This window comes from Camponotus floridanus, unplaced genomic scaffold, assembly GCF_003227725.1.
Source record: "Camponotus floridanus strain SB8 unplaced genomic scaffold, Cflo_v7.5 scaffold89, whole genome shotgun sequence".
Classification (NCBI taxonomy): domain Eukaryota; kingdom Metazoa; phylum Arthropoda; class Insecta; order Hymenoptera; family Formicidae; genus Camponotus; species Camponotus floridanus.
In genome coordinates this window covers 838707-853853 of record NW_020229859.1, presented here as the reverse complement: position 1 = coordinate 853853, position 15147 = coordinate 838707, and the positions used below count along the sequence as shown (strand labels likewise).

Sequence of the window (15147 nt, the reverse complement as noted above, 5' to 3'; positions counted from 1 at the left end):
TATATATTAAAATATAATTAATATATATATATATATATATATATATATTAATTATATATATATATATATAAATATATATATATATATGTGTGTGTGTGTGTGTTTGTATTTATAAAATAAATTAATGTATTAATCATATACAATAAATTGTGAATATTTCAGGGAATGCGATTTAACACATAGATATTACAGTATGAAACTTTTTCGATGCTGGCTTAAAAAAAATTTTGAAAGAAATTGGAAAAAATTTATAAATAATCCTCATCAACAACAAATTTTAGAAAAAGTGCTCACTATAACATTACAATGGTGTTATCCAGAAAAATATATTTCTTTGTCCCATGTAAACAAACTGATTAAAGATATTATGCAAAATGTGTTAAAGCTTCTTAAAGCGAAAAGTCCCACTCATGAAATATTTTCGATATCATCTAAACAATTTTCCTTTTGGAAACATAATAATATTCATGAAAATTATTGGGGTGAATGTAGTGCAAGACAAATTAAATGCAGATTGAACGATATTATTTTAAATTTCGATCGCTATAACATAAATTATCCGTGGAAATTAGATCAAGTACGTATATGCGGACCCATACGCAGCATATTTTCTTATGTGATATTTTTTCTTATTACAAATTACCGGAAATACTATAATTATTTTTTATTAAATAAAATATATAAGTTTATTTTAAGTTATTTTAAGTTATTGTTTTGTTACTGATTAGAGAAAATCATTTTCAGGAATTACATAATAAAAAACTGTTATGGTGTATAATATATATCTGCGTGGCGAGAAGAATGGGTATACATATTGAATTAACAATGATGGACCATAGCAATATATTTTCTTCAGAAACTTGTTTGGCTTGGAAACCAAGGTAATATATGTACCTGATCTCGATTTTGAGATCACTTAATTTTCCTTTCATATACGCATATAATTATGTTTACATTCACACATGTACATAATGTAAGAAAAAGATGTATAATCTAATAGACTAAAGCATTAGAATAAATAATAATTTTTTTCGGTACTTTTACTTTTAAAAAATTGCTCTAAATAGATTAAAATAATTATCATTAAAAGATATAGTACTGATATCTATATATATCTGTATATACATCTATTTATATATATGTTTTTCTTTATTTTCGATATAGAGGTCCAGGAGAATATACAGAATATTTTAATATTAAGTCGATGTACAATCAACATATTTATCCGCAGCTTTCTTTTATAATTATATATCGATCACATCAAGTCGTGCCCAATCGGATGAAGACATCTATACCTATAAAACAAGTGAGTTATTAATTACTTGTATTACGATTTTTTATTTTAATAGGGTTTTAATTAAAAATCTTTGCTTTTTATTCATAAATATAATTGTTATTTAATATAAAATTGTATATTTGATGGAAAATACTCAGCGATTCTCCCTCTATAGTACATTTCAAGGAAATTGAAATCAATTAGTAGCTTTTAATACATATGTATTTAGAAAAATTGTAAATGTTCACATAATGTGCAACAATTGCTATCGATTATAGAATTTGGCAAAGAATCTTAAATTTTATATATATGTAATTGGAATTTTGTCATTACAAATGATTTTATAATTTATTTAAAATTTAATAACTAATTTTTTTTTTTAGATAATCTATGAACTAGGAAAAGTTTTTAAAAATTATATGCCGACAGATATTTCTTTTACTCTTCTCTCAGAAATGGATATAAATACTGATATGGTAGGTACTTTTTTTATGTTATTATAAATCACTTTGAAGATAGTTTATTATATGTATACATAAAGTACATTAATATATAATTACATTTGTTATAATTATAAATTATTAATTATCTATAATCAAAATCAAAACTACAAAATGTGATTTAAAATTTAATTAAAAAAAGAAACGTCAATTATATTCTAATTTTACAGTGTACATCTCTTCTTATTGAAAAGTGTTGCGAAAGAAGATCGGATAAAGTAAAATTCGCAATTGGAATGGTTGTTAGTTTTGAAGATAATTATGAAAGTAAAGCTGGTTACGTCGGTGTCATAATTGGATGGCATAACAAATATCAAACTGAATGGTTTTCTTTTCCTCCGTATCAATTAGAGTTCGAATGCGACATTGGGAATCACGTAGAACCGTATTATATCATTTTGATAGATAATGACATCATGTGTTACGTACCACAAAGTATGAATATCAAACGTTTCTTTCTGTTTATATATCATACAATATATATATATATATATATATATATATATATATATTTTTATTATGTATTATTTGTATAACGTATAAAAATATATGTTTTGTTTTAGGATTTATAACATCGATATGCCAGTCTCGGTGGATATATAATACAGAAATAGGGCGATATTTCTGTAAAATGACGGATACTCATTATATACCAAACCAAATGCTAGCAAAACATTACCCAAAAGATGCTGCGGTGATTTATAAAATATTTAATAATAGTTATAATTTATAATATTTTTAGGTAGTTTTAGATAGTAAATATATGCGATCATATAATCAAAATATTTTTTTATGTCATATTCTTTTTTGTTATAAAATAGTAATAGTAGTAGTCAGTCCCTACTGTAGTTTTTTTATTATAAACTATTATAAATATTATAATTATATTCCATTACTGAAATTTTTCCATACTGAAATTATAATTATGTATATTATGTATATTATGTATCTATGTATATTATCTAAATATATGTAATCTCTGTATATTATCTAAATTTATTGTTTTATTACAAATTAGAGTTAAAATTAAAGTTATTTTCATGAGTTACATTAGAGAAAATAGAATATAAAGGATGTTTTAATATTGAATGTATGATGAATTTAATCTGTATATTTATCATAAATAAATGTCAATCAATGGCCAATCCATTGAAGATGCGTACAACAGAAGTGAATAGTTATTTACACAATCACATTCATTATCATAAATTTTAAATTTTACTTTAAATTTTATTTTGAAATTATTTTTTATATTTTGGAAATGATGCAGGATAAGATTTTACAAAAGGAAAAAAGAGATAAAATTGTATATTTGATGAAAAACATATTTAGCTATGATTCCTGTATAATATATTTCAAGAACATTGAAATCGATTAATTTGCTTTTGATATTTAGCTTTAGAAAACTTGCGAATGTTCAGATAATGTGTAACAATTTCTACCAATTATAAAATTTGTTAAAAATACATTTGTAATGGGTATTTTATCATTACGGATAATTCTGTGATTTTTTTAGAATGCAATAATTAATTCCTTTGGATGATTTTATAATTTAGAATTTAATAACTAATAATTGATTTAGAATTTTTTCCATCTTATAAATATGTATATAAACTATAATATAAAGTATTTTTCATGCATTATTATAAAAATTATTTTAAAAATAGTTATAATGTATAGATAATAAATATATAATAATATTAATTATAATTATCTATAATTCAAATTATTACAAAAATCGATCAAAATTTAGTTAAGAAGAAAGACATCAATTATTTTCGAACATATATTCTTCTAACTGGAAAATATTAAAACAAGATCAATACAAAAATATTAAAACAAGATCAATACAAAAATTTACAATTAGAATGATTGCTAATCATAAACATGACTGAAATGAAAATAATCATGTTGATGTCATGTTGACGGATAATAGAGTGATCTTTTTCGAATTGAACTTTCGGTTTTCTTTTCCTCCTTGTATTTTGGATTTCAAACGTAATATGCGGGACTATTTACAACTATTTTACATTAATGAAAAGATTAATAGAAAATGACAGCATGCGTTATGTGTCACAAAATATAAGAATTGAGAATACGAGAATATTATGTATTAAATAAAATGCTAACGAGACATTATCAAAGAGATGCCGCAATTATTTTCGAGTTAATAACAACCATTTATAACATTTTAAAATGATTATTGTTTGATAATTTATACTATATTGAAATATTGATATCAAAAAGTAACATGCTCACAACAACCGGTTTTTCCAAGCAGACTTCCTGTGTGAATGCTGTTTATAATTATGTTATAGTTCGACATATAAATTTTTTGTAGTTACACTACAACTCTCTTTATATATTTGTATATATATATATATATATATATATATATATATATATAAGATAGAGTACAGAAAATTGCAGCAATATTGCGGCAACATTGCAATGCTATAGCAATGTGTTACAACAATATTAATAATATTGCTTCAATATTCTATGCTCTATGGGTAGATTCACTTCTAGAATTCTTTTCAAATACACGATTTTCAACAATTGCTTTTCTTTAACACCATTCCATATCTTCTATAACAAATTACAAGTCGGTCATAAAATAATGCATGTGCACGCGAAACAGTTTTATTATTAATATTAAATAAACAAAAGAGATTACCATATTACATTTTATTGACAAGATTTTACTATATTACATTTCGCGGAATCATTGAAGACACAACAGTACACGCGCGACGGAACTCGTAAATCATGATAAATGTTTGAATTTATTTTTCTAAAAAATATGATAAAAAGGATAGAGAGAAAGGAAAGAGGAGAGAGAGAGAGAGAGAGAGAGAGTGAGAGAGAAAACTGCAAAACGAAAAGCAGGGAAAGTGAAAAAGAAAGAGGACATGTTTAAGAAATGAAACAGTGGCCGTTAGACAAGAATCACTTTTCGTTGAAAAAGAAACAATAAAAAACATAAATCATAAAAGAATGAAAGGATTTAAGCAGTAGTTTGGAGGAAACGACATTTCGAGGAAACTCAGGTAAGAACTTCATGAATCGTAAATTTTCATAAAAGAAAACTCTGCTTGTAAGACTTTGACTTTGACTCTATGTTGTCAAGATCATCCTCCTGAGTAACATTTCAACGGTTTTAGCCGTCAATCGTTGTTTATTAAAAAGTTATAGACGAAAAAGGTTTTATGAATTTCACATATAATTTTCGGACACCTTATACAATAATAAATCTGGATTTTAATAAAAATAATTTTTATAGATACAACATACATTTTACACCACCTCTGAGTCAGTGCGAAACGAGGTCTATAATTGTACAGTTCCACATTGATTTGCAACTTTCCTCAAGCGAAGTCCACTCCGCATCACACATCTGTTATCTCCTTCACTTATGATTACCAGCGTAGGCGTGAGTGAGTTGACCTTTTTTTACGAAAAAAGTTGTAAACCTATGTGAAATCGTACAATAATAGACCTCGTTTCGCACTGACTCAGGAGTGGTGTGAGGTGTACCTCGCTTTGCGTGAAAAGTTGCAAACTTGTGTGGAATTGTACTCTTTAATAAACGACCGATGGCTAAAACCTTTGGAATGTTACTCAGGAGGATGACCTTGACAACATATGTTAAGATCAAAGTCATACCGATATAGATCAAATATGGATAAGCCTGCTAAAAAGGTACCAAAGGGTACCAAAGGATACCAAAGAGTACCTTTTTATGCAGGCTTATCCATATTTTATCTATATCTATTTTATCTATGTTTACCCAGAAGAGAATCAAATAGACTATGTAAATCATATAGAGTTTACTAGAAGCAAAAATACAGTTATTTTTGGACATAGATAAAATATGAATCACAGACATGATTTAAAGAATGCATAAAGAAAATATCCGTTCTTCGTTTCCTTTATCGGGAAAAGTAAATAATCGGTAAAAGTCAAAAATTATCAAGTATTCATAAAAGCAGATAAATCCAGTTTTATATAAAATTTTCAGTATTCTCTTAATATATTGAGAAGCTGACAAGAAAAGAAATAAAAAATTGTATCTTTTTTATTAATACTTTGATACTTATAATTGATATTGATAAATTGAAAATTGGAAGATAAGCGAGGATTGTCTTGAGGTTGTCTTCTCTCATCGTAATAATAACATAAAAAATTTCGAATTAGAGAAAACAACATGTAAAGCATTTGTAATTTATAATGATAAAATTTCATTTCAAAAATGTAAGAAGTTTTCATATAAATAATTAATATATTTATTTTTAATATTTCATATAATTAAAGATATAAAAAGCATTTTTACTCCTGACTGCTGCCAATCTATGATTGGCAAGAGGAGTATGCGTTTCACCAAGCTCGAGTCGGTTCTTATTGCTATTCTCGATAACAATAACATAGTTCGTCATCTTTTGCACATCAGTTTTTTACTAATCAAGCATGGTTTATATTCTTTATAAATTTTTTTTATAAATCTTCTTTATAAATAAAAGAATTATAATTAATTTTGATAAAGATTTAGTATGAGTTGTAAAATAGATCTTTTTTAAGCTACTTAATAAATAGATAAATGAGTGAGATTAGGATATACTTTTTGTGCAGAAATAAAAACAATATTAAAATTGTATATTTGATGCAAAATACTCAGTGATTCTCCCTCTATAGTACATTTCAAGGATATGGAAATCAATTAGTAGCTTTTAATACATATTTAACTTTAGAAAAATAGTGAATGTTCACATAATGTTCACAATAATGTGCAAGAATTGCTATTGATTATAAAATTTGACATAAATATCTTAAATTTTATATATTTGTTATTGGAATTTTGTCATTACAAATGATTTTATAATTTATTTAATATTTAATAATCAATCTTTTTTTAGTTAATCTATGAACGAGGAAAAGTTTTTAAAAATTCTATGCCGATAGATATTTCTTTCACCCTTCTCTCGGAAATAAATATGAATGAGGATATGTAAATATTTTTTCATATATATGTTATAATAAATCACTTTGAAGATAGTTTTATTATATACATAAAGCACATTAATATATAATCATATTCGTTATAATTAGAAATTATTAATTATCTATAATCAAAATCAAAACTACAAAATGCGATTTAAAATTTAGTTAAAAAAAGAAACGTCAATTATATTCTAATTTTTCAGTGTACATCTCTTCTTATTGAAAAGTGTTGCGAAAGAAGATCGGATAAAGTAAAATTCACAATTGGAATGGTTATTAGTTTTGAAGATAATTATGAAAGTAAAGCTAGTTACGGTGTCATAATTAGATGGCATAACAGATATCAAACTGAATTTTCTTGTCCACCGAATCAATTAGAGTTCAATTTTTATTTAACATTTATGTGACATTGAAAACCATTCACAACCGTATTATATCATATTGAAAGATAATAACATCATGTGTTACGTATCACAAAGTATGAATATCAAACATTTCTTTCTATTTATATATCATATAATATATATATTTTCATTATGTATTATTTGTATAACATATAAAAAATGTATGCCCTGTTTTAAGCTTTATAATCGAACAAGACTGACGAATAATAAAAAAGAATATGACATAAGAAAATATTTCGCTTATGTTCGCATACATCTACTATCTAAAACTATCTAAAAACATTATAAATCATTACTATTATTAAATGTTCTGTGAATAACTGCGGCATTTCTGGGTAACATTTCTCGCTAACATTTGATTTGGTACGTAATGGGTATTTTAATTTTACAGAGATTGGGCGATATTTCTGTAATTTTACTTCCTGTAATTTTAATTCCTGTAATTTTAGAAATATTGCTCAATCTCCGTAAAATTACAAGTACCAAACCACACGTACCAAACCAAATATTAGCCAAACACACGTACCAAACCAAATATTAGCGAAACAGTACCCAACAGATGCCGCGAAACATTTAATAATAATAATAACTTATAATATTTTTAGATAGTTTTAGACAGTAGATGTATGCGAACATATGAGCGAAATATTTTCTTATGTCATATTCTTTTTTATTATTCGTATCAGTCCTTGTTTGATTTCGAACGTGGTGATCTCTCTCTTTCATATACTTGTGTTGCGCACCAGATTATCACACGTATATGGGACCTTCAGTTTTAATGCCGATTCTGAATGGCTCTAATCAGAGAGATTTTCATGGCAAGATTTCTCGGTGGATTGCCACTGCCTTTCGAGAGAGGAGCATGCATATACAATTTTTCGGTTCTACCAGGAATCGAAACCGGGACTTTCAGCTTTGTAGGCTAGTGTGCTGCCTACTTGCCTTGTGCCACGCTTCGCTCAACTTTTATTATAATATGTAATAAGTATAATATGTAATGGTAGTCAGTCCCTACTGTAGTTTTTTTTATTATAAACTATTATAAATATTATTATAAATATTATAATATTATAATTATTTTTTATTATACTGAAATTATAATTATGTATATTATGTATATAATTATATATATTATCTAAATTTATTGTTTTATTACAAATTGGAGTTAAAATTAAAGTTATTTTTATGAGTTACATTAGAGAAAATAGGATATAAAAGATGTTTTAATATTCATTGAATGTATGATGAATTTAATCTGTAAATTTGTCATAAATAAATGTCAATCAATAGCCAATCCATTGAAGAGGTGTACAACAGAAGTGAGTAGTTATTTATGTAATCACATTTATTATCATAAATTTTAAATTTTATTTTAAATTTTATTTTGAAATTATTTTTTATATTTTGAAATGATGCAGAATAAGATTTTACGAAAGGAAAGAAGAGATAAAATTGTATGTTTGATGCAAAACACATTTAGCGATTCTTCCTCTATAATATATTTAAAGAATATTGAAATCAATTAGTTTGCTTTTAATACATATTTAGCTTTAGAAATATTACGAATGTTCATATAATATGCGACAATTGCTTTCGACTATAGAATTTGACAGAAATATTTTAAATTTTATACATTTATAATTGAAATTTTGTCATTACAGATGATTTTATAATTGATTTAAATTAATTAAAATTTAATAATTAATCTCTTTTTGTAACTAATTTATGAACTAGGAAAGTTTTTAAAAATTATATTGCGGCAACATTCTAATGCTATGGCAATGTATTACAACAATATTAATAATATTGCTCCAATATTAAACACTTTTAATTTTTCTAAATTAAAAATTAATCAATTAACTATATTTAGGAAGAAGTTTTGAAGTTTTTATAAGTTTTGAAATTTATTTATTCTTTAAGAAACAAGAAAAATTGAATTTAGTTTTGTTAACTATTATCCAGGCAATACACTCATGTCCCTAAACAACATTTAAAAATAACTTAAAATTTATCCTTTAGACAGATATGTTTTATGTTATTTATTAGTAATTTGAAAGAGATATTGTGGAGATGTTTTTGACTTAAGAATAAAAGAACTTAATTTTATTTATTATAACTTTTATATTACCTTATATTTAATCAAATATTTTATTAATTGTGTTAATATATCAATATATAATTACATTAATTACATTGATGAATATTAAATATTAAATATTAAAACTTTAGATACAAAATAAGTTTTATTATTACTTTGCCTAAAAGAATTTATTTTATTTTATGAAATTATTTTTCTAAAAACTTATTAAACACATAACATACACATTATTTTTTTCTCTCTATCAAGAATAACATTTAGAATGAGTGAGCGTGCGTTTTATTATACATTAATGTTCATAATATTTGCTAAAATAAAGAAAGGTTCCTAATGAACGAATACAATTGAATTCATATTTTACAATCAGATTCGAAATCGTAAAATCTGTAAAATTTATCGATGTACGGACACGTTGCAAATGATTTTACCAACAGTCGAAAAATGGACATTGCTATATGTAATTCTACCTAATCTCTAAAGCGGATATAGATGACGGTATGAAACGATACTGTAGTCAGTAACAAGAGCGCTTCTATTGGTACGCTTGAACTAGTTCATTGAGTTGACAGCAGAGAGAGCTACTAGTCCTAACACTTTCGCGCGCGAACGTGCACGATTAAGATTTGTAAAGTTGTGTCGTTATCAAAATCTACTTGTGTACTTGTGATACTGTGATAGTGTGATAACGAATTCGTTCCGATGCTTAAGCATATCCTTTCGATGCTTCCGATTAGACAATGGCATGGACAATTGGACCTTGTACATCTGTTTGTGATAAGTCAACATGTATGCAGGGTACGATGACGTAGTATGCAGTTGCAAAGAATTCGTCGTCTCGAATTATACAAAGAGAATACGTCGTCTTAAATTATAGAGATAACGTAAAAACTGAGACTAATAAGACGAGTAAAATGTATCTTTCTATGTGCGTGATAGTGTGTGTGATAGCGATTCGTCCCGATGTTGGAGCATATCCTCTGGATGCTTTCGATGACGTAGATAATGGCGTGGAAGAGTTGAACAACGTATATCTGCTTGTGGTAAGTCAATAAGTATGCACGATACGAAGAATTCGTCATCTGAAATTATACAAAAAAAATTAATGTAAAAGTGGAGATTAGTAAAATGTATCTTTTTATATGTCCCAGCAAACACCAAGTAACATTTATATAATTGTAATTTCCCACTCAACAGTATAAGTGTAACGTGCTTTGTAACTGTTATATAACATGTAACAGTTATATTGTTGAGTGGGAAATTATAACTAACAATTATATAACTGTTATTTTGGTGTTTCCTGGGGTGTGATTATACTTATATCTGCAATAGCATTTAAGATTGCAAAATATATATACATATATATGTGTGTGTGTGATTATGTTTTATATTATATATGCGTATGTGTCGAAAAATACAATCCATATAGCACAAGACATTACAGCAACGAGTTGTCTCTATTAAAGGGATAATGCATATTTTAATATTACTTTTGCTACCTGGGTTTATTATTATTATTAGCTATTTCTATTTCTATTAATAATCAGATTTATAATCTCTTAATCTATTAATAATTAGATTTATAATCTCTTTAATTAGATCCATTGTTCTGATTTTTAAATCTGATTATTAATAATAATAGAATTCTTGTTCTGGTTCAGATTTAAAAATTAGAACCAGAACAAGAATTCTATTATTATTGATAATCAGATTTAAAAAACAGAACAATGGATCTAATTAAAGAGATTATAAATCTAATCAATGCAGTAACATTGCAATATTGCCGCAATATTGCTGCAATATTTTGTGCTGTATGGGAAACGATAAAAATTTTTTACACAATACATTTCTAAAAAATTTATAGGATACCGATGCAAAGTACGCATTTTATATCGGATGTTGAATATTATTTGGACCTAATGCATCGCGCAAAAATCCTGATACGCAAATAGGCGCGACGAAAAAGCGACTTAAAGGAACATGGCATATCGAATGCGGTTTTCGGAGCATCGGAAAACTTTATTGTTGTAATCCCGCGACGTCGATAAACCCATTAACCGCGCACCCTGCTATAATATATGCGATGGAACGTAATAAAAATCGACTTACACATCGGCCGTTCCGTTGATGCACACACACACACACACACACGTATACGCATACACGCATGCACGCACGTGCATTTATGTGTGCGAACGCGCGAGAGCGCGTACGCGTTTCTATCGGCCCGGCACCCTTTTCGGTGTCGCTAAAAGTTTAATCAAAGTCAGATTAGCCGAGCTCGGCCCCGGCGCCGGGGGTGCAAGACTCAGGGATCCCCGGACCCGGTTTTATTAAACGGGACTTGATTAGGGGTTGCCAAGATCCTTTCAGAGTTTGTTTTCAACTGGTTTTCATGACGGCGCTTTCATTACGCGCGTTTCGCATAATTGACGCGATCATTCGCCCGGAGACGAGAAAACTTTGGCCACTCGCCTTCTTGGAATTTTTTTTCTCTTTTTTTTATTTCTGGCTATATATGTTGCTCTACAAGAGTTTCGCGATGTGTTTGGAAATTTCCTCTTGTTGCGAAAACCTGTTGAAATCATCGAATCTAATTTGTAATTGAGTTCTCTCTATTAAAGCGATAATGCATATTTAATATTATTTTTGTTATCTGAGTTTATTATTATTATTAGCGATTTCTATTCTTATTAATAATCCGATTTAAAAATCAGAATCAGAACAAGAATTCTATTATCATTAATAATCATATTTAAAAATCAGAATCAGAACAATGGATCTGATTAAAGAGATTATAAATCTAATCGGTGTGTTTAAAAAAAATTTAAATATGATATTGTAATAAAAGAATGTGTGTAAAAGATAAATCTTATATATTTATCAATTATAATAAATAATCGCAGATGTTTTACTTTCAATATTATTATATTGGATAAATGCACTATTAATATTCAAGAGAATATTATATATTTATCAATTGTAATAAATAATCGCAGATGTTTTACCTTTAATATTATTATATTGAATAAATGCGCTATTAATACTCAAGAGAAGGGTTTACGTAGGGCGTAGAGCGAGTGTGCAAATTTCGCGAGAAATATTTAAAGGAAAAAAAATTTGTAACTCTCATGTGGAAATAATCCGTCGCGGCGACGTGACGCGTGACAACGAGCGCTTTTTGACGATATGCAATTCGGAGCACGAAGCGTATAACTTGGGATCGGAAGCGCGATAACGACCTCTGGTAAAGACACGATGATTAAGGGACAGCTTGCCGGAGACACATTTAGGCATTCGCGCGGGGTGGCTGGGAAGTGATTCAATCTCCGCGTAATCCTTGTAATCTCGAGGGTATATCTTGGTGCTCCCGTGACCCCGCCCTAGGGAAAAGTCCCGAACTGATCCCGATTCAGAAGTGTTTACGCGCGATCATTGTTTTCGGTCATCGCGATTGACGTTTTACAGCACGTTTCTCTTATAAAATTTATTGCGTCACGATCGGTGCTTTACTTATGCTAGTTACTTTTTACGAATTTCGAGATCTTCTTGTCGCAATAAAATTAAAAAGTTGTAGGAAAGTCTCTCTTTCTTTAACAAAAATATAATAAGAATTATTGTAGATAGATAATACATATTTTTAGAGACATATATACAAAATTATAATACATATATATACAGATATATGACATATCGAAATAATATAAATAATATTTTTTTTTAGAGAATTTTGTACAGATAAGTCTCCGATTTTTTCAACCTTTGGGATAACGCAACGACTGCAAACGTGTCGTAATTAAATTTCTGTGGAATGATAAGAGTTTTCAAGTATTTCTGCATTTGTGAGCCGAGCTAGAAGGATTAGCACGAGGAAGTGCAAATGTACTCGCGAAAGAGACAGATGCCGGTAGGGGTTGGTGTAACCGCGCAATAACAGCCCTCCGAAAGCAGGACTAGAGCCGGCAGCGTGTTTACGTTGAGGGGTCGACTCCACCTCTTCCACCCCCGTCTCTGGCTTAACGCTAATGAATCCGATTTGCATCTGATCCCGAACGGCCTTCGATTCATCCTCGAGGTCTCCGGATGAATTATTTAAGGACGTTAGTCTCTTCCTCGGACGTGTCGATAATTGATTACACAATATGTGTTTTCAATATGTCCGGCGTTTCGTTTTATCATTGTCGATTGTATTTCGAATAACAGACTTGCTTGATTCTTCACATTATCAGCCATTTTATTGTAATTGTTTCCATTTAACGTTAGATGCTTTAATAAATGTCGAATCGATTCTTGGAAAATTCATCTGAAAATTAATTATAATTCTTTAAAATATAAATCATCAAATTGCACACTTGAAACAGCCTTTGAGCGAATCTTTTTCGAACAGAAATCGGCATATTTAACGATGACAGTTGAGAAATATTGCGCGATAAATAACAGCCGCTCGTCGAATCTCTTAGAAAATGCGCTTACCGTAAAAATTCTCTTTTAGTTTATTATTTTCTGACAAAAAACCGGCATCCAACGTATATAGTATTCCCCGCGCGAGTAATGTGTAATTTAAAAAATCGCACGAGCATGAAGGAGAATAAATGAGCTTATTTAAGAAAGTGGGTCGAGGGGAGCACTTCATCGGTCAATTGTCGGCCGTTCCTTGGTCGAATTTCATTTTGCAATCGTCTCAGAGACGTGATGGACCACGATCGACGGTTATTTGACGTTTCAACGAATGGCGTCGTTTCGTACGGATTTGTCGTAAGACTGTTAAAAATGATCGTTTCGATCAACCAATTCAATAAAGGTTCCTTTCGATGCACTCGCTGCCTCGAGCATAATTTATATAGTTATTAAATTTTCACGTCGCAGCGAGATTATGAGACGAAGCGGTTAACTATACACGAATTTATGCTCATCGGATTGCGGTTTTTCAAGGGGATTTAGAGAAGACATCTGCGGTCCTCTTGGGTTTGTTATACCTCTTTGCTCAGCAGGTTTAATGGGCGGGATACCCCCGGGACATATCCATGCCGCTCCGCCTCCGACACGAAAACTTTGTCCCTTTATCGCTTCTCGTTGGAAAAACATCCTGACTGCCATTCTCCGCCGGCGAGCAAAAAGGAACGAGATCGCCTTAGCATTCGTTTTACACCCGCGTGCTTATATTTACTCGTGGCAACGTGTAAGTAAATAATTACGGACGCATCTAAGCGAGTTTAAATGTTATTGTTATTATTTATTGCTCCGTGTATTCTCATTTTACTTCCGCTTCCGCTAAAACAGACCGAACGCAGGTCGAGGCAATTTATGACATTTGACAGTTCTCGACCGGACGAACCGAACAGGCGATCACATTTCAGGAAAGTTGAGCACGAATTTATATGGTTTCCCATCGCTCGTGAATTAACATTCGCACAATATCATTTTACTCTATATATATTTGTGGACAAAATTAACGCATATTTTTTCACTTTTTCTTTAAGCTGATATTTAAATTTTAATGATAAATTTTAAAGGAAAAACAATAGGAGTATATATATACAAAGTGTTTCTTAATAAGTGTAAAAAATTGTAGGAGATGATTTTTTGTCAAAAATTAAGGGGGTTTTTCATATAAAACTATATTATAAAGTTCTAATAAAAATTGAATAGGGATTGCTAGTTTCATCGCCTTATAACAATACGGGAGGCTGGAAAAAATATTAATAAATAACCTTTTTACTAGTAGAAAATATCCACATAATTTCATTTCTTTAACTTGTTCCAAAGAGAAAAAAAATAAAAACCTAATTTTTACCTCCATTTTTGGAGGAATGTAATTTCATAGGGAGGGATATAAGAATATGTTTATATGAAAAACCTCGTTATATATGTACA

At 28.8% G+C, this 15147-nt stretch overlaps 1 protein-coding gene across 1 annotated transcript; it reads left to right on the top strand.

The window, feature by feature from the left end:
* The first annotated feature begins 1713 nt into the window (after nt 1-1713).
* On the top strand, nt 1714-2800 carry LOC112639759 (F-box only protein 21-like). Its single transcript, XM_025414731.1, has 4 exons — nt 1714-1752; nt 1947-2211; nt 2340-2470; nt 2795-2800. Exons 1-4 carry the CDS (start codon nt 1732-1734, stop codon nt 2798-2800), a joined length of 423 nt encoding a protein of 140 aa, XP_025270516.1. The 5' UTR covers nt 1714-1731.
* The last annotated feature ends 12347 nt before the right edge of the window (nt 2801-15147 follow it).